The sequence below is a fragment of the Larus michahellis genome, chromosome 3 (assembly GCF_964199755.1).
Source record: "Larus michahellis chromosome 3, bLarMic1.1, whole genome shotgun sequence".
In the NCBI taxonomy this organism is placed as follows: domain Eukaryota; kingdom Metazoa; phylum Chordata; class Aves; order Charadriiformes; family Laridae; genus Larus; species Larus michahellis.
The window spans coordinates 5,256,962-5,278,077 of NC_133898.1; the positions used below are offsets into that span (position 1 = coordinate 5,256,962).

Here is a 21,116-nt window from a genome sequence, read left to right on the forward strand (position 1 = left end):
ATGGGAACGTTATAAATTATGTATAACAGTAGATGCTACTCAATAAAAATTTAACATGTGATAGGTATTTTTGACCGAAATTACTTCTTAAATCGCACAATGATTTAAGCTGTATTTTTTGGTTTTATGAGGTGACACTTTCATAATATCGAGGAATAGCTGGGTGCAGTTTGAATGTCAGAGCTGCGGGGCAACATGAATCACAGCTTTTTTTCTTTCTGAATGCTGGAGAACTTTTTAAAATTCATCCATGACCAGAGTGGGATTTCCTGGTTTTGTTTTGGACTGGCTTTTGTACATTGTGTCATCATCTCGTCTTGCCCAGGCGCATCTACACTTAGAATTTTTTAAACAGTATCAATATTGACGATGTTCTGTACTGTGCAGGGAAATGAGATACTGCATCTGTTTTCTTCTTTCAGATCTGTCAAGTTGCCCTACTTGGGAAAATACATGCAACAGTCTATCTGTTTTTTCTTACAAACAGTGTAGTGTCTTGGCTCTGGAGAAAGCATACTGGTGGCTTGGAAAAGCAGTAGTCACGCTGCTGTCAGAAAACCTATTTTCCATGTTTACTAGCACCAGGAGAAAAGTGTGCGCCTTATAATACACAGAAGTGATGCTTGCTGCCACCGCCTCTCCTTCCTGGGTTGTCAGTCTTCCTTGCCTTGTAAGGGCTTAGCTAGTTTAGGTAGAAAAAACACATTTATTTTGAAAGGCGCTGTGCGTACGCATTCACAGTCTCTGTTGCCATTATCTTCCAGGCTTGGAAGTCAATAGGATTTTGTTTCAACTTGAAAAACAAACTTTATAAATACTAAAACATATTTCAAAGCTATAATTAATTTCTTGTTTATTGCATAGACTGTCTGATTAGTACTGCCTCATGTGATGCCTTATTCAAGGTTGAAGTCTCCCACTTGTAGTCCTGCTGAATGATGCCTCATCCTACAGGTGGCTGTACAATGTTGCCCGAAGAAATTTTGAAGAATTGAAATTGTGCTGCAAATATTTCTTACTTTTATTTACTATTGTCAATGCCTACTTTACATTGGATGATGTTTTCACTGCTTAGGCTTCCTAAATTTTCAGATGCCTGGGGTTTTTACTGTGCAAGGTTCGGTTTATTTAAAGGATTGCCAAAGTTTTCAGTTTTCTATTCCTTAGCCGTACCGAATTCTGAGGAGTTGTAAATTCTTATAATTACGCAAGGTGGTACGTAGCTTGCTTTTAGACAATGTTGCTTTGTTATGCTCTTGATCTTCCTTATCTGGTATAATTCAGCTGTTTGTCTGGTTTCTTTCAAATAACACCTTCACAGATTTCCTGAACAGCAAGCTTGGAATGTGAAATGGAAATACAAAAGTCACATTTAAGACGTGTTTAAAAAAAAAAAAAGGTGCTTTTTTTGGGGTGATATTACAGAGAATAAGTTACATTAAATGTGGTTTAGAAAGAGAAAGAGGAGCAGTATTTCTTGCATATCCCAATAAATAGGCTTTTGTCCTTTACAGGAGCAAACCTTGGCTCTGAGGAAAGAAGGGATAGGTGTTGTGTTGGATTCTGAACTGCCTCATCTCATTGGCATTGATGATGATCTTCTCAGCACTGGTATCATCTTGTACCACTTGAAGGTAAATAACGCATCTGTGTTGCCATAGCATTTATATGCCTTGTGATTTTTTTTTTTTCAGTAGACAAATTGTAGTATTAATTTGCTATCTAAATATAGTGCTCGTTACATTTCTCCACTATAGTAAGAAAAGCTCATTATGTTTCTCTGCTATAGTAAGAAAAGCTCTTAAGAGGTTGCAACTGATTCAATTAAAATATCTCTTAATTTTTCTGTTTAGGTTTATCCTGAGGGTCAACCAGTTAACCAGAGATAGGTGTTTAATATTCCTAGCCATGTATACTGTTTTGTCACTCATTTCGTTGTAAAGCTTGACTTGAAATCCAAATCTAGATTAATTGCCTCAAAACTACAAAGATGGTTCTACACAGGACAGTTGAAACTTGAATTTGCTAATAATACCGTATAATAATGACCGTGAAAGCATTCTAAAAATGCTACCTGATCTTTTTTCATGTATGTTTAAATAAATAATTCGTTCAGGTTACTCTGAGAAAGTGGAAGGATAACTTACATCTTTGTGGGGGAGGAAGGAGAAGATTTCGACCAAAAATAACGCGTGTGTTTCTCTTAATTAGGAGGGCCAAACATATGTCGGCAGAGAAGATGCTATGACAGAACAGGATATTGGTATGCAATTTGGCGTTTTTTTATGTTCGTTCTTCAGTTGTTTTTCCTCTAACATCCCAATATGCGAACAAAGCTTCATAATTTCTTTCCCTTTTTCAGTTAGTCATCTCTATGTTCTTGCGTATTTTAATTTTTAGAAAATTTGAGAGCTGAATTAGACGGGATTTGCATCAAGGAGCATGACTTCTAAAATAGCTTGTGGGCTTAAAATTTCTTCATATACTTGTTACTAATTTATTTTTTGCTTCTTTGAAATAGCATTGTGTAAAATACCATCCTTTTTCAGAAACCTGTCACAATTACTACACGGTCATTCTCTTAACCTTTGTCTAATGACAGTAGTGCTATACCTAAAGCAGTCTTGGGACTTTAGATTTGAGTTGAAGAAAACTCTAGAAGTTGGTAAAAAGTGGGTAGGCTTCTACTGATTTTCTTCTTCACTTCCTATGAAAACAACTAGCTGCCAGATCTGGACTATCCTCTCATATACATTGCTTGAAGGCAGTTCCATTAAATAAACTGCATCCTTTAATTCTCAGGTGAGAGAATGATAGTCCAATAACTTAATTTGGTATATTTTGTGGGTCAAAAGATGCCTGGATTAAAATGCTTTTATATAAATTTAATGAATCTAGCAAACGTGCATGGTTTTTGTGCTATTAAACAATACTGGTAGAGATAATCATATGTTAGTTGAAGAAGAGACAGAAAATAGCATAACTGATTGATAAAAGGTCTGAATATAACAGAACATAAGAACCTTATTTCAGCCATCCTTATTAATCTACAATCACAGATTATAACCCGTCTTTTCAGATTTAAGCATGGTTGTTTTAAGGTCAAGAAGTTTTTGTTATTTCCCAGAAACCAGTCAAAAAACCTTGTCTCTACAAAGATGTAAATTATTCTTTATTGTTTGCTATCAGAAGGAAAGAAGCATTTACTAATCTGGTGCTAAAACATAGGAGGAAAGAACATTACACCAAAAAAAACCCAACCCAAGCGACCCAACACAATTCTCTTTCCACTACAATAAAACAATAAACAGTGTCGACATTTAAGACATGCAGGATGTGATGAAAGAAGGAAAAAAACATTATCTGGAATGAAGAGAAAAGATACTCTCAAATATATACTGTAATATGTCCTTAATAAATTACTGTCAGCATGCTAATCGTACTAGTTGTTAAGAGAATGATTTATGTTATTTTCTTTCTTTGTATTTAGTTCTTCATGGCCTTGATTTGGAAAGCGAGCATTGCATCTTTGAAAATCTCAATGGTACTGTGAATCTAATACCACTGAATGGAGCGCAGTGTTCTGTGAACGGTATTCAGGTTACAGAGGCCACACACCTAAACCAAGGTATTCCCTGGCGTAATGGCATTTCTGATACAGCATCTTTGTTGCTTTCTGGCAACAGCACTGAGAAAATATGTGTGTATATAAAGGGGTTATTGTTTAATTAATTTTAATTCCATGTCTTCTCAACTACAGCCCAAAACCATCAGGAGAGCCACAGAGTTTTTTTTCTGGCAAAGATTTGCCACGTGGTAAAAAGAGAATTCTTTACTAATTTAAGCCACTTCATGACCTTGAGTGTGAATTGTTAATTGCCGTTTGATTTCGTTCAGTGTTATATGTGAAGTGAACTCCATGCCGGATTGCTTAGGTTGCTGTAACATTAAGCAAAAGAATATTGGTCTCTATAGGACTATAATAATGTCAGAGACACCCCTCCCTAGCCCCGCTCACCCACCTTCAGGCTGGTCCTGCGTAACACTCTGTTGCCAAATCCTCTTGTATAGCAGGAGATTCAGCTGGAGTATCTGCTCACTGCAGCTGTAGGGAAATGACAACAAGGGGCAGGCTAACCTTTATGGAGGGAATTTAGAGAATTAGAATTTTAATATAAAAGCTTTAAAATCTGGAAATGAAAAAAGCAGCCAGGACATCTGGGAACAAAGGTGTATTGTGTTGGCCTGGAAAGGGGGTAACAAGTAAGCTGGTGAGTGCTGCAGCAGAGGTTCGGGATGTTTTATCTTCCAGGAGCACCCAGAATATCTTTCCATTTAGCAATGAGCTGAAGACCTGTGAGGCTGTGACGCAGCTCAGCTCCCAAAAAACCAATGTCACTTTACATTCCTGGAAAGAAGCTTTCAAATTAAGCTTATTTTAACAAAGGAAGAATGTAGTATTGAGCAAGGGAAGTCTTGCATCTTTTCTGAACTCAAGCAAGTGCTTCAAAAGTCTGCTTTCAGAAAGTAAGGAGTTTTGGTGTGGAGAGGGAGCGCTGATTTTTAAAGTCTCTATTTCTTCCTGCCAAAGGAGAGGCATATGTGCTTGTTTCTGTTATAGATACTGGGCGGGGGGGGGGCGGAAAGAAAGCCCAGTCCCCTTTGTCTTGTGTTTGGGTAAATTCCATTGATAAATTGTTAGCAATAGAAACATTGACGTTAATGGCAAATAACACTGTAAACAAAAAGAATTGAGTTGCAGTGACTCATCTTTATTTATCCTACTGCATTTCAAAGGCAGTAAAGGTTTGATGTGCCCCACAAGAAAGTAGGAGTTTGGATGCTGTTTCCATCTTCCAAGCGTATGTAACAACTTGATTTTTGTACTGTAGAGTGGAAACAATGATTTTTTTTGTTTCTTCCCAAATTTCTGTCGGAAGAAATTTGCAATTCAAAAGACGGGGAAAGGGTTGCTTTGAGTTACTAAATTGGACAAAGGAGCTGCATAAGCTGACCTGTAGCCTGTGTAACCAGACTGGTGCTGAGAGAAAGGTGGCCGCTATGATATCAGGTGGGCAAAATTGATGAAATAACTAGTTTTAACGACTGGTGCACAATCCGTGTATCCTAGCTGTGCTAGCATTTAGTCTCCCAGCATGAAGTGCCAGCCTCCTTAAATATCCGCTTTAGGTAACACTGATTAACTGCTGATATATTTAAATGTTTCCGTTCATCATTAATCACTGTTCATTTTTCATTTGAAAATGTGTTAAGTTTTTAGACTGTCATGGAGTTTTAAAAAAAAAAAAAAGGAGGCATAATAATTAATTAGCACTTCCTTCTACAGATTACTTCCAGCACTTCTGAATTCTGGCTAATGTGGCCTTTTTGTGTAAATGTAACTTACTACAATATTTTTTATTCTTAAGAACATATGGTAGGATTTCTAAAGGTAACTGAATTAATATTCACAATTGGAGCTTGTACTTTACCTTAAATTTATCCTCAACTTAAACCGAGTTTTCAGTTTTTTAGGCCAAACTGCCAGCCCTACTGTACTTAAATGTAACCTCCCACTGCTTGGTTTTTTTTTTTATAGTTCGTTAATCAAAGAAAACATTTTAAAAGTAAAAAAGTAGGTTTTAGAAGTTGGTAAGATCTTAATTATAGATACATTTGTTTACATAGTTCCAAAATAATGCTTTGTATAGAGACGCTTGATGACATTCAACAGTCATTCATCTTTTTTCTACATTTTTTTTTTTATATATATATATATGTATGGGTTTTTTTAATTTTTTTTTTCATATGGTCTCTGGTCATATATGTTTTGGAGTCAACCAGCTAAATTGCAAGCTCAGAGCTCCACAAATGATCAAGACTTTTTTGTTGTTGTTGTTAGTACTATCAATGTGTTTGACCAAGCCTTTTTTCTTTGCCATTTAACATTCAAGGAGAGTAAGAATTGTTGCTTACAGTAAATAAATGGAAAGCAAACCCCATAGCAAATCCAGTTATGTTTCCGTGACAACATTTACGCCGCCACTTTGCATACTTGCATTCTGATGGGGAGCTGCATTGTCCAACAGCAGAGAATCGAACCTGGTGCTCAGGAAATAGTTGACCGCATAGTTTTGTCCAGAGTATTTTTCCTAAAAGGCTTCGATGTTGATGCTTATCTAAGTTCTGTCAAGCGGGATTTAAGATTGTAGAGTTTTTCTTCAATAATAGAATAATACAAAAATTATCATGGGATTCAGAGAAGTACTAAAAGAGAAACCGAGGAGTTGTTCATGTGATATGTCATCTGGGTTTGACTGTCGTGTGCTTGCTGTTAAGCCTCTTTCTCCTGTTTTCTTCTAAATACATGAAGTTAGAAACACGTATCTGTAACTATATTCATTCTGACACTTTAATTAATATATTTAAGTTGCTTCCATGTAGTAAGGTGGTCAAAAATGTTTACAATTAATTATTTTTATCTTCATTTGAAAGTCACTGAAGAAGTCCCTACTGTCACAAAATCCCCCTCCAGGCTGTCAACAAGAGTGGAACAGATAAATGTTTGGGACACCTGTGAGCATATGAAGCAGTGGCAGATTAAAACCAGTTCTAGCCCTTTCACTCCAGCAGCCATGACCGTCAGAGGTCCCTTTTAATATGTTTACATAAAAAGTATGCCCAGTCCAATTCTTGAAGGAAAGGTCATCGTATAAATCAAAGGTGGTATCAAAATGACTTTGCAATACAAACCTACCTACAGATTTATGAAGATTGTTCTAAGATTTTGAAGATTAGACTGTTCATATGGTCCAAAATGGAGTTGTTGCGTAGACAGCAAGAAGTGATGTCTTAACTATAGTGCTTTTTGCCATTAATTTGCCAACACTGGATGACCTTATTTGTGTTGATGTTCCTAATTAATAGGAGCATTCCTTGTTTCATTCTCAGATGGTAAGAATTTGTTGTAGTGAATGGTCCAAGTTTCATACTTTGAGTGTAATGGAGTCCATTTTCTTCGTAAAAATGCCTCATACCAATCAACAAATAAATGCTTGATTCTGTGGTGGTTAACTTGGAAGACTTCCATGTTATGACAGTAGTGAGACATCATTGACAAAATACTACTTAGTAGGAAAGTATTAATCTTGGTGCCACTGTCTTTAAAATATGATAAGAATTGCCCAGAATCTCATTATTTGTGACCTGTATCTTAGCTGATTAAATACAATAATGGATGTGCATTGAGCAATATGAATTATTCAATGTTCTTCCCTCAGAAAATAGCTAATGGGTATAAAAGTCTAATGATCCTGTTTTGAGTGACAATAAACTTCAGTGTTTTTCCACATAAAGAAGAAAAGGGTAAGTGAGAGTACAAATTATGAAGATCTGGAGCTTTTAGTGTAGGTGGATTCAAACCTGACTGTGATCAGTAGCGGATGGACAAGTTTGTTCTTAGTCACATTTATGGATGTTCCCATTGTACCTACTGGTGGCTTCCAAAGCAGTACTGTTGAAGAATGTATAGATCAAATTTGGGCAGCTGCTTCCACTGCTTCCTCTACCTGTATTTATTCTTTAACTGAACTGCATGAACATGATTGAGCTTTGTGTGTGTGAACGTGTGGGTGTTTTGGTTTTTGTTGTTGGTTTTGTTTTTTGTTTTTTTAAAGTAGGAAGACGAAGGAATAAAGTGTATACATCAGTTAATGTAGCTGTGACTACGCATTTTTATGTGCTTGAATTGTCAAAATGTGTTTTCATTTTGTTCTTGCTTAATGAGAATGAGAGTCTTTGCCTACATCTTGTGTGTCTGAAAAATTACTTGGCATTTTCAGGTACGGTATATTGTCAGTGAGTGATGTGTGCTTTTTCTCATCAGGTGCTGTTATATTACTTGGAAGAACCAATATGTTTCGCTTTAACCACCCCAAAGAAGCTGCCAAGCTAAGGGAAAAAAGAAAGGTGAGATGAGATCGGCGTTTGAGGAAATTTAAGGCTTTTCACAATTTTCTTGTTAATATAGACGTACCTTGATTGTTGTAGAATACGTTTTGGATTTACTTCCCATACGTTCATTAATATTTCATCAATTGAAACAAAATAAGAGTTTGTAAGCACATCAGTGTTTGTCTAATACATGTATTTTATGGTCTGTTGTTAGAGCGGATTGCTATCTTCCTTCAGCTTGTCTATGACAGATCTTTCAAAATCTTGTGAGAACCTGTCAGCGGTTATGCTTTATAACCCAGGGTGAGTATATTCTAAAATGCAGTTATTAAAGTTACAACCGTTCTTCATTTTAGTGGTTTGAATATTCCAAATGGCAGTAATAGCAAATATTTTGTTCTCAGGTTAATAGTATATGCTTGTTAAATAACGGGCTTTTGAATGAAGCCGGAGCTTTTAAAAAAGTTATTTGAACTAGTCCATGCTAGAAAATGGGGTGAGGGGACACTGAGGATCTTTCTATACTGCTTAAAACTTGCTTTTATCTGGGATTTCTCTACTGAAGTGCAAGAAGAGTAACTACACCAGCAGCCAGACACACTGACAGATCTAACGCAAAGTTGTAGGACCTGGAGCCGGGGAGACAACATTTGCATTACAGCCAAGGCAGTTCAGCTCAGTAATGACATGGCAGATTTTACCTTTACGCTTTCTTCAGAATTACAAGTTAACTATTTTTCCTGGGGCGGGGGGGGAGGGGGAAGCATTGTAAACTGAAAATTAAGGTTTCTTGAGTTCGTATAATACCAATACAAGCATAAAAAGGCAGGGAAATGAATGTCTTAATGTTCTCACCTATCTACCTCCTAGTAGGTGGCCAAGTTAGGATGTGGAAAACAGTTTTGTTGTACAGTTGCAATGACATAGACTGCTTATTGTAGAGAAGCTGCTTTCAATGTTTTTACCAGTGTTCTTAAAATGACTTACAGAGAATTGATGGTATTTTGTTCTATTTTTTTTTTTTTTTTTTAATAGCTAGTGCCTGTGTTTTGAATTGAGTGTGAGATGAGGCACTTTAACCACCTATGTGCTTTTCAAAAATTGGCCGTGAATTGAATTACAGGCTTCGATAGTGCAGCTTTATTCCCAGGCTTTACTGGGAGGCTGCTCTTTATCCATTAGAGCTTGGGTAGATTGGTCAGGTAATAACAACTTCAAGTTAAACAGTGTCTTAAATACAGTGAATATGTCTAATAACACTGCTTCAAATGCGACTGTTATTATTTTGCTACTGAGCTACCTGCAGAGATCTCAAGGTAGTGAGCTAGTTGCGCATAAATTACATCTTTTTTCAGATGTGAAAGAGAAGGTTAAAAGAGTATATGTATATTTCTCTATTTCTTTAGCTCTTCAGATAGTTTGATTGAAAACTTCTAGTGACGGTTGCTATTATTATATTTTCTGTGGGCTGGGGAAAGTTTCTGGCTGTTTTTTGTTACTTCTGCTTCTTGATCAGCTACCGGGGGCTTTTCCCCTACTAATAATGTTCCTCTCTTACAACACTGTTATCAATAATTGCATTATACTGCACGGTACCGACCTTGACTTTGCAGTCAGCACAGAGCAGGACAGATTGTTTCAGCATTGCCTCGCTTCTAGTCATTCAGATTTGCAGCCAAATATAATGGCACGGGCAAGGCCCAGATGAATGTAGGCTTAAGAATGATCCCCTGCACAAAGAGCTCAGACCGTTTTCAGATAATACCAAGTTGGGTCTTATACAGAGGATTTTTCCTGTGACACTTCTTTTTTTTTTTTTTTTTTTTTTTTCTTTTTTCTTAAAGAAGAAGAAGAAAATATTTTTGAGTATTACTTGATTGTCTCTATGATGGAGTAGATTGCAGCAAATCCTTCTTTTTCTCCTCATAAATTTTGTGGAATATTGCTTCTTTTTTTTTCCTCATCAGTTCTTCAGACATCTTTCCTTGCTTTTCTGAAAATCAAACAGTATGAATAATATAATGAAGCTATCAATGTATGCAGCAATTTTTAGAAATGCGACCATTTTCCCATCTAGCACATCTTGTAACTTTTATTTTCCTTTCTTGGGTGTGATTAAGAGAGCATGCTTGCTGTTGAAACTGAGGGTGAGATTAGGTGAAATACTCTTCATATTCCTGACTACTTTCGTGCCTGTGTTTTATTAGACTATAAACCAGGAGCAGAGGGTTAATTATTGATATTCTCCTGCTAGTCTGCATTCAATTAATCTTTGTGAACTGGCTTGCAGGAATAGATATTTTGTCCTGCTTAGTTTGTAAACACAAGAAAGGATTATGCTTAAGGCTCACATGACAGGAGGAATGCAGGTTGTTCCATAGTCCCTGTTGTGTATATAAGTTTTTCTAAGCGAGGAAGCTCATGGTTGCATATTCATAGTTAAAGCAGCTAAAGATAGGGGTAAGAGTTTAAATTATGTTTAAAACAATAGATGCCATACCTAATAATACACATTGCCCATGCAGTGCAGAGGCGGGTGTTGTCGTAATAGATCAGCGATTTTAAAAAACAAAACCAAAAAAAACCTGAGCCCCGGTCTTACAAATCAGTAGAAGACACCATCTTCCACAATTGATGCATCTTTATGGATGCAATTTGTCTTTATGGACAGCAATTTGGCAACAGCTGCTTTTCAGCTTCGGCTGGGGTTCCCTCACAATTTTAGATTTATTTACATTAATGCTAACACTGTTTTCTTTCCGTCCCCTCCTTTGTGACTGCACTGGGGTTTTTCATGTGGTGAGCTTGTCCCAACGAAGTAATTCTGCAGAAAGTGTTACTTTAAAGGAAACAGGCGGCTGGGGGAAATGCAAGTTAAAAGAAAAGAATACGTTTTGAATAAAGCAGATCCCAAGCATTTAGGCCTTAATGATAATAATTCAAAGCCCGTGGCATTGGATTCATAGAAGTGGATGGCTTGCAGCATGCTCAAGCTCTGTAATTCCCAGCTGGGAATGCTGCTCAGCAAGTATAGTGCTGCAGTGGCTGTTCTCCTGAGCGGTGACTGTGTTCAGCCTGGGTAAAACATTCGATAAATCTGATCTCTGGGTATCAAAGGCAGCGTAATTGTAGCCAGGATGTTAGGTGGCAGCGAGCATCTTGCTACCTGGAAAACAGCAGAAGGAAAAGAATATCCCCGCATTACATTTGGTTTGGATTTTATTTATTTATTTTTTTTCCACCAGGAACACTGTAGAAACGTGGTCTTTTGGTATGACCCTATGTGACAATACATTGTAGTATCAGTTTCTCGTAACCTGATGGTATACTGCCCCCCAGCAGTGTACCTCTAGATTCAGTAGCTGGCCCTCTGGGTTTTATCCATGCGACTTCTGTAGCTGACTAGCATTGTGCCTATTGTTAATGTAGCACTTTCAAGACCGCCTTTTCTTCTCGTTTCAGTATTCATAACCTGAAGGCTGGCAGCTAAATTTGCAGTTTCTGTAGGTTGCAATACACAGCTTGTACGATCCAGTGTCTTTAGCAATCAATGGCAGAAGAGCCTGCGGGGCATTACCTTCAGTTGTCGCAAAAGCAGATAAATGGTGGATCTTGCTTACTGTATCTTTCCCATGTGAAAATCAGTGTTATCTTTAATTGTGTTTTCGGATGGGTGGTCTTTGTGTGTGGCTTTTGTTGTGTGTGTGTGGTTTTTGTTGGCTCTTGATTTCCCATATGTGGAGATAGTTGCATAAAATTTTGGCTTAACATGCAAAATTCTTTGTTCTGCTTGTTCCCAGTCTTTGTCTTTAATCTGGTGTCATGCAACACCGCTTCAGATAATAAGGTTTGGATAAAATAGAACTTTGTGCCTAGATTTATGTTGAAGATTTCATTTGTGGACCTTTTGTAAACTACATTACACTGTAACTCTAAAACCACCCATGAGAAACCTTGCTCTTGTCATGGCTTTAGTGTGGGTTTTTTTTGTTTTGAGTTTGTTTGTTTTTTTGTTGTTTTCTTTTTTTTTTTTAATTAATCTCATAAATTGGGCTACTGAGCAGCATTGTAACATCTTTGTAGTCCTGCCAGTACTCAGTCTTTCCTAATAGATGTAGTACCAGATCGCACTTTTTTGCTGTGTAAATTAAGCTATTGTAGTCCTGTGCTAGTAGAACTAGACTTCCTTTCTCTGCAGCTTATCTACACTGCTTTTATCACTAGATATGCCACATTTTCCAGGAAAATAGCGACTATTTAATTCAACACTGATCAGATTAAGTTCCTTTGTGGTAGATCCACAAAAGAAGAAAGAGCATATTCTAGTCTTTAATATCTGTATGTTTCTCTCTTTTTAATTTCAAGCTAATATTTTTTTCTATTCACAGTGGTGCTCACGTTAATAAAGGGAGTAGAGGTTATGTGAAAAAGACTTTTATTACGGATAGACTAAACCGGAAAACATCTGCATCTGTGCTTTGTAAAACTGGCTGTGATTTGTTATAGACAGTGCTTTTTTTTTTGTGTGTGATGCTGAGATATTTTTTTTTTTTTTATGACTAGCTTCTTAAAGAAACAAGGTTTCTGCAGTCACTGACTGCCTGTCCTGCCTCCCTGGATTCTCTTCTGTCCTGAAATAACTTTGAGCCCATAACCAGTTTGAAGCAAATATTACCGAGGTAGTGGTCTCGCAAGTGGTGAATTCCTAAATATACGGAGAAAACAGGCAGCCAGCTAAGGAAGACACTCATCATTATTGCCCCTGCAGAAATAAAGGCTGCAGTGTGAGCGCCTTTGATAGAGAACAGAGACGCTGTGAATAAGCTCATGGTAGGAGAGCCTTCAGTGGAGCTCAGACCTTCTTAGGCACCACTGCATCTACGTAGCAGTGAAACACCAGGCTGCATTAGCCCTTCTCTTAGGGGTATTTCCTTGTTTAAAATGCATGAAACGTTTGGAAGCTGTTGATTGGGGATGTTGATGATGAACCATATTTGACTTTGGAAAACAGCCGTTTTCATTGAAGAAAGAACCACTTCTGCATAGTTCATTCCGCCTTCCTGACCAACCTTTTGAGCACCACCAGTTTAATTTCAGTGTAAGGTAAAACTGATTGTCCTGACACCAACGTCAAAGAGCATTAGAGACACTTTCTTAAAGAGAAAATTACAGAGTTTTCACCACTGACCTGTTTTTACATCAGGCTGATTGTTGTGATGGCTCGTTTTCCTTGTATCAGATCTCAATCAAAAGATAGTTACCATTTTTATGCTTACATAAAATAGCTTTGCCAAATTATGTGTTTTGTAGGACGGTCAAAATAACAAAAGATTTTTGCTCTGGGTTTTGCACATTTTGTTAGCTGATCTGAAACATTTCACTTCATTATGGCTTAACCAAGCATGGGAATACTTGTAAATCATCTTTGCCAGCTGTCTAAGCAAAGATGGTCTACATCTGACAGCGCCCAACGGACATCTGCATTTCCACAGACCAGAGCTATATTCCCCAGGGTCTATATTATTTTGGACTGAAGTAGCGATGAATATAGTGGCATTTGTCAGCCAAGCCCTAGCTAAAAAGCGATAACTAACAGCTATGAATTCCAGAGGTAGACAACAGCCAAAGCGAGGGCTTTTGAGGTAGAGCTTAAAAAAAGTAAATAAAAAAGGGACAAAAAAAAAGTAGTGCGTGATAATCATTAAATTAAGCTTTTCCTTTCTGATGGTCCCTTAAGGTTGCTTTTTGTTCTCTTTGCATAACTTTGCATTGCTGCTACAGAAATGATGATAAAATTAAAAATACTAAATTTTTGTCGTGTCTCCTTGTGCTGTAGTGTTGAGATAGTGCCCAGAAGTGCCCTTCCTAGATAGTTTTAATGCAAATGTGAAGAGGCTCTTGGTGAGACGTTTGTACGAAGGCTCCAGATGTCTGGAGTTGTGTATAAAAAAAAAAAATCTACATTTGCTAATCTCTTAGGCATTGTCGAAGGTATTTTTTTTTTTTTAAATGAATTTGTGAGAAATAAGGAAAAACGGAAGCTGTTAAACTGGTCTTTCTCCAGTATCGCAGTGGTTAGAAAGATGCATGTTGAACATGTAGGAATCGAAGTTCGTTTAAATTGCTTTATAAATGTTAGATCATTGTTGTATTTTTTGGGTGTTTGTAAGGGCAGTTCCTTTTTGTTGTAGGCATTCATATGATTAGTAGAAGGAAATACTAAAAATGTCTTATTTTTCAAACAAACTGTCTACATAATTGTGGTCACGACATCTTAACCTGTAGCGTGTCAGATTTTTTAAATGAACGTGTGGGGCAGTCTCGCATTCTTTCTGTGTTCATGGACTGTCTACTAACCTGCAAACTCCTTAAGCTGTAGCAGGCCTGAACTAACTGGATGGTTTTTGTATTTAGTTGAATATCTCCATTCATATGTAGGCTCACTATGCTTTTTTTGATATTTATTTTGAAAAATGAATGTTGTGCTTCACAGGAAGTTGAGGTTTTTCAACCCCACTGGTGACATCATAATAATGTTTGAGGTTTTTTCTGTTTCTTGGGGGGAAAAGAAAGGGACTACGAGCAAGCTGTAGTGTAGTTTCATAGTTCTTTCCCCCCTCAAGGGAAGTGGCCAAGTTAATAAACCATAAGAAGAAAAGCATCACTTTAACGACCATTGGCATTTGAAAAGCGTGTTTAGAAAGAATTATTATTTAAATTTTACTCTCGAGTTGTAATGTGACAAATGTTCTATGATTCTAACCAATTTAACCTCTAACAAAACAAACTGTTGTTGACTTTAAAATGTTCTGTACCACTAATATGTTTGGTTTTCTATCAATTCTTTTCTTAATTGATCACTCTGTTTCCCCCCTGCCTCCTGCGGCAGCCTTTTCCCTGTAAAAGGACCAATCTGTCTAAGGTAGAGAAATTCAATTTCTGTGTATTGATTGCCATGTCTGCATGTAGTTAACTTGCAGAGGCTATGCTAATCATTTATCTGTTTTGTTTAACTTTACTTTTTAAATAGGTTTTTGTTTTTGTCCCCCCCCCCCAATTAATTTTCTGTTTGTACTCGTGTCAGACAGCATGATATCTAATTTGTAACTCTAATGAAGGAAGTATTTTCTGTTATTGTAGAAAGTAGTTTTATAAAACTCTTGATTTATACCATTGTTAGTCTTCTAAACAGACACTGAATTGCACCATATCTTCCTATTTTTTGTGATAGCCAAGAAATAATAACCTTTTTATTGTGTTGTGTGGTTTTTTTCTTTTTTTTTTTTTAAATCAGGCTAGAATTTGAGAGACAGCAACGAGAAGAACTTGAAAAATTAGAAAGTAAAAGGTAACATTCTCTATGGTCTTTTACGTGTGTGTGTATATATACATATATATATACGTGTTGTAGACTCATTTAAATCATTAATTTGGAATCACGGTGTTATTCAGTAAGCAGAGGATCCTGATACAAATAATTTTTTTTTTCATCTTTGAAGATTTTCATTATTTTCTTGAACTGTTTATTCTTGTGGATTAGTAACAGATAGGCAAGCTGAATTGTGGCTAACTGATCTTTAGCAAAGAAAATACCAAACACAAAGGTCCAAGGAGGGTAGATTATACACATGTAACGTATTACTCTTGCTCTCAATTTTCATGGTATTATTTTAAAATATGGCAAATCACATTCTTTATTCAGATCTTTTTTATTTTTTATGGTATAGTTGCCTTTGGATTGAATCTTGATTGGAAAAACTCACGTTTTAAACTCTGCATGTCTTAAATAAAACTGTAGCGCCGGTGTGGGCGTACCAATCGTGCTTACCAGAACATCGTTTTGAAATGAGTTTGAAATACAAAAGAAAGTATTGTTGTCAGGTGGCAAACTGAGCTGACTGTTCTGGCTCACGATACCTGCTGAGATTTACAAATAATAGCTCTCGCCTTGTTGCAGATCACAGCATTGGTTACATTCAGAAGCTGAAAGACACTTTCTGCCACCTCAGCTTTAGACCGCTTGCTCCGTTTTGAAAGAGCTGTTTATATAGTTGGACTAAGTTAACTCAGAGAAACCCCGAGACTCGGAAGCGTTAGAAGATGTTATTCAGAAAATGATGCAGCAGAATCACTGATATTTATCCTCTTTGTTATGTTGATAGGATTTGAATTCAGATTGTGCGGAAGTTGCTTTGCTTGTGCTTTAATTTATCTGCCTTTAACTTCTCGCAAAATAACCAACCGACTTGCAGGCTGTCTCTACGTGTATTCAGGCGCTTGTGTTGTGAGGGTAGTGGTGACCTTCAAGTCTCAGTCTGTCCTCATTTGGAACGCACTAGAACCTTTAAAAGAGAGGTTGCACAGGGCATAATAGTTTGTCTTAAAGTAATTTCTCTCTCATATACGTCTGTTCCTAATCTTATAATCCTGTTTATCAATAATTCAGTTGGGTTCACCTAACAAGAAGACATTGTTTTAATAATCTTTTGGCTTAAATTTGGTGAGGCAAATTTTTAATCAAGTCCTTTTGTACAAGTTTGTGTATATGAGAACATATGTATATATAAAAATACATGCATTTACTCTTCACTGTGTGCGTGGATGTGTTCTGTCAATATTTGTACTGGATTTGACAGAACTAATACAGTCTGATACTCTACTAACATAAGTGTTTATACAGCACGTCTTCCTGTAACTTCATACGTCCACAGCTTTTTATGTTGAAATAGGCTATTTGAATCTCTTTACCATTTGTCTCAATGATTGAGTCACTTCCAAGCAATGTAAGATCTTAACCTGTGGCAAAGCAAAACTATTAAAAAAAGAAACCATGATAAATCCTGCAAAATCCTTCTCCAAACCTTTTTTACTTCTAAGGGATACGTTGGGTTTTGGCGGGGGGGCGGGGGGGGGAAAGGTTGGAATTATTGCATGTAAATATTTTACTGTAGGAAACAAATCGAAGAGATGGAAGAAAAACAAAGATCTGACAAAGCAGAACTTGTAAGAATGCAGCAAGAAGTAGAGTCGCAGCGCAAAGAGACAGAAATAGTACAGCTGCAAATCCGAAAGCAGGAAGAGAGTCTGAAACGGAGAAGTGTTCACATTGAGAGCAGGTTAAAGGATTTGCTGGCTGAGAAAGAAAAATTTGAAGAAGAGAGATTACGGGAACAACAGGAGATAGAGCTTCAAAAGAAAAAGCATCAGGAAGAAATTTTTGCCCGGGTCAAAGAGGAGTTGCAGCGACTACAAGAACTTAATCATAATGAAAAAGCAGAGAAAATGCAGATTTTCCGTGAACTAGAAAAACTTAAAAAGGAAAAAGATGAACAGTACATTAAGCTGGAATCAGAAAAAAAGAGACTTGAAGAACAAGAAAGGGAGCAGGTGATGCTCGTGGCTCACCTAGAAGAGCAGCTTCGAGAGAAGCAGGTGATGATAGAGCTCCTGAAGAGAGGGGACGTACAAAGAGTTGAAGAAGAGAAAAGAGATCTTGAAGATATTAGAGAATCTCTTTTGAAAGTCAAGGAAGCCCGATCTGAAGGTGATGAAAACTGTGAAGAGTTAGAAAAAGCACAGCATAATTTCGTAGAGTTTAAAAGGAAACAGCTGGAACAGTTGACTATTTTGGAAAAAGATTTAGTTCAACAAATGGATCACCTGGAAAAGGAAATAGTAGATGAAAAAAGAGCTCTGGAACGCTTAAAATTTGCGCATGAAGAACACTTAAATCTCAAGAGAGATGATGAAAACTTTGTAGAGGCCGTACTCAAGGCTGAAGAAGTTGACAAGATAAAGCCAGTGGAGTACAGGCTCCAATCGAAAGTTCGCCAGCTTGAGTACCTGAAGAGTAATCATTTGCCAGTTCTGCTGGAAGAAAAACACAGAGCTTCTGAAATCCTTGATAGAGGCTTGTTAGGGTTAGATAACACTCTCTATCAAATAGAGAAAGAAATAGAAGAAAAAGAAGAGCAGCTTGCCCAGTATAGAGCTAGCACAAATCAGCTGCAGCAGCTTCAAGAAACCTTTGAATTCACAGCCAATGTAGCTCGTCAGGAAGAAAAGGTTCGGAAAAAGGAAAAAGAAATCCTTGAATCAAGGGAAAAACAGCAGAGAGAGGCGCTGGAGCAAGCTGTTGCTAAACTAGAAAGGAGGCACTCTGCTTTGCAACGCCGTTCAACGATAGACTTTGAAATTGAAGAGCAGAAACAGAAGCTCGCCACCTTGAACAACAGCTGCAGCGAACAGGCTGGTCTGCAGGCTAGTCTGGAAGCTGAGCAGAAAGCCCTGGAGCAAGACCGAGAACGGTAAGTCTTGTGGTAGCTTCCATTTATTAGAACCTATCCACAGAAAGTGAATCGCGTAATACCTTAGATGTTGGGAGAGCGACTTGTTCTGCATCCCAGTATTTGAGTTTCTTGATGAGTCTCAGCTGGTTTACCCAGTACTGAAACTCTGTATGGCTTTTTAAAGGATTCTTGCTCACTCATTAATATCTGTTGTGTTCGGATACTTATCCCATCCTCAGCAGTATAGTATTTACATTTGCCATTGCAGTACTTAATTTTTTTTTTTTTACCTGTTTAGAAAGCTCAGCCAACCTTATGTTCTACCCTTACAAAAACATGTAGCATCTAACAACTTTTTTTTCCTCATAAAATATTGATGTATACCGTTTTGTTGCTGTATTGGTAACAAGCTAGATGTTTGTTCAAGATTTGGAGCCTGAGAGTTATAGTGGACTGCCAACTCTCTGCCTCAGCTGATGATGCCCTGAACACATCTGGTATTCAAAGTAAACAGGTGCAACGTTTGATTTTTTGTTGTTACTTTCAGGGCTAAATAAAATAGAGTAGCCATATACCCATGTAAAACTTGATGGTCGTTTTTAAGCTTATTTGAAAATATACAGAGGCTTTAATACAGTCCTAATTGATGATAAACCCTTAGATAGAAGGAATTTCATCAGTTATACACATATCTGGTGGCATAACATTCAGCCTAAAGATGGGGGGCTCAGAGAAAAGTGATTCAGGTAAGGAAGGGTCTTCCTATGTGGAAGAGGAAGAAATCTTTGGTTTTATTTTTCACCTGAGCAAAAATCCACTGGGATGAATGCATTTAACCCACGCAGAACGGAAAAAAGGGCAGAGTTGCCGCTTTTATACATATTGTCTGATTTGTTGATACTAGAGCTTCAAAACCTGTCATTATCGGTGAAACAATGATGGGTTGTGTCTTGAGGTAGCATTTGTCATTTGTTTTTTAATATTGCACTGATTATCTGTCTCTTGTTTCGTAAGCCCTTCAAACAGATCCTCGATTAGAAAAACCACCTAATGAAAGAAACTTGCCTCTAGCCAAATTGTAGAGCTCTTCTCTATCCTTTTCTTTTTAAACCATTATCCGAAGAGAATGGTTCCTTTCTATATCCCGTGTAAAGGTCACTTTTTCAACGTTTAGGGCCACATTGTGTGGATTTTAGTCAAGGATTTCTCAGTACTGATTTATCATTTTGTTGTGGATATTGCCATTATTTTTCATAATTGTCTTGAACATAAAATCTCGGTTTCTATGCTAAGCATCTCGCTTGACTAAAGTCTGCTATAAACAACTGGAGGTTCCACAAAAACAGACAGCTTAGTTAGCCCTCAAGAGATTGCTGGGTTGTGTGATAAGTGAAAAAATATGTTGTCAGCTGGAAGACTGAGGTTTGGAAAAGATATCAAAGAAGTGAAAAGGTCTGTTGTTTTTTTTTTTCTTGTTTACTTTAAAGTCCTTTTGCACAAGCTAAATAAAACTTTGAAGTCTTTCAGTGCATGGCCCAGGGGCCTGAATAATTCAGTTCAGAATGTTTTTATGAATGTTGCAGCAGAAGAAAATCTCAAGATACACGATAGTATGTTAAATGTCTTGGGCTACTTATTGCTCCTGTGTTTGAGTTTACACTTTGCAGTACACAATATCTTGGGCGCTATAGTAACCATATGAATTGTCTATGTTTCTTATTGGTTATCTAGATACCATTATATGATGATATGTTCTGGTTCAGATCAATGTTAACTCTGTAAATATTCACTTAAAATGCTCTGTGTATGAGCGGAAGTCCATCATAACTGGATAAAATGTTTTTTTCCAGTTTGAACAATACATTAGCTCAAAGTCTTTCACCTACAGGAATGACCCCTAAAACGATAATTTGAAGTGAACTTATACCGGAATAATGCATACGCATTTTGTCTTTACTGGCAGAGCTTTGTGGCAATAGAATGAACATAAAGCAACTTTAGAGTCATCTTTGCGATGACGGGACGTATCGCTCGTGAGTGGCAAGGTGCAGTTTCGTGTACTTACTGGTGGATGCATCCCGCAGCTGGATACATTTATAGCTATAGGAAGTGATATGGCTTGATAGCGGGATGTTTACAAATCAAGAGATAAGCTTTGTTCCTTTAATGTAATCCTGACTTTTTTTTGTGGTTAAATTGATTTTCCATAGATGCAAACACTCTCCTATACCCATCAGACAGCTCCCATCCGCTTTCCCTCAGGATGCAAGATTGTTTTGCTGCTAATCAAAAGAAACAGATGGCTTCTGGCAGGGCTGCAAAAAGTACTCTAAAAATGAAGTAACAAGTCAGCCTGCTTTACTCCAGTCTAAGCCTCGCCATTCCTCATCTCTTTAATTTTCTGGTTTGACCTCCAGGATGGAATAAAGCAGTTGTAGCATTGTACTTCAATTTAGATATATGCAATTGTAGGATAAGTGGTAAAATCCCAACTTTGCATAGTTTCCCCTGCTTTTGCAGGAACTTCTTTGCTTTTATTCTTTAATTTTCAAGCAACCTTTAGAAAACAATTACCTTTAGAGACAAAAGTTGTAATGGAAATGGGGAAGATTATTACTGTGTTACTAATCTAATCTCAGCTACTTTACAAGTGAATAGTGTTCTGCATATTCTGTTCTGTGCATAAATCTGGATAGTATTAAATGTATTCGTTAAAGAAAGTGAGGAGGTTTCCATTTCAAAAGACGATTTATTAGGTATATATAAAATCGATATTAGGTGTTTTATTTTGTAAGTAAATTTCCAAAAATGTATTTGTGGACAAAAGGAATAACTGGAAAATGAGATTTATATGCATAGTACGTAATTTAAAGA

At 37.1% G+C, this 21,116-nt stretch overlaps 1 protein-coding gene across 9 annotated transcripts in view; it reads left to right on the forward strand.

Moving 5' to 3' along the window:
* The window catches only part of KIF16B (kinesin family member 16B), a 139,713-nt gene that overhangs the window by 61,462 nt on the left and 57,135 nt on the right, over positions 1–21,116 (forward strand). For 5 of the 9 annotated variants that reach the window (XR_012585903.1, XR_012585904.1, XM_074578426.1 and 2 more), the window contains 8 exons: positions 1,515–1,634; positions 2,212–2,263; positions 3,491–3,628; positions 7,886–7,968; positions 8,168–8,256; positions 14,843–14,875; positions 15,248–15,301; positions 16,905–18,260. Coding sequence is in view for 6 of the 9 variants with exons in the window: in XM_074578426.1 (XP_074434527.1) it covers positions 1,515–1,634; positions 2,212–2,263; positions 3,491–3,628; positions 7,886–7,968; positions 8,168–8,256; positions 14,843–14,875; positions 15,248–15,301; positions 16,905–18,260 (1,925 nt within the window). In the remaining 3 variants the exon portion in view is untranslated. The remainder of the gene's footprint in view (positions 1–1,514; positions 1,635–2,211; positions 2,264–3,490; positions 3,629–7,885; positions 7,969–8,167; positions 8,257–14,842; positions 14,876–15,247; positions 15,302–16,904; positions 18,261–21,116) is intronic. The other 4 variants (XR_012585905.1, XM_074578428.1, XM_074578429.1 and 1 more) reach the window with 1 other exon arrangement.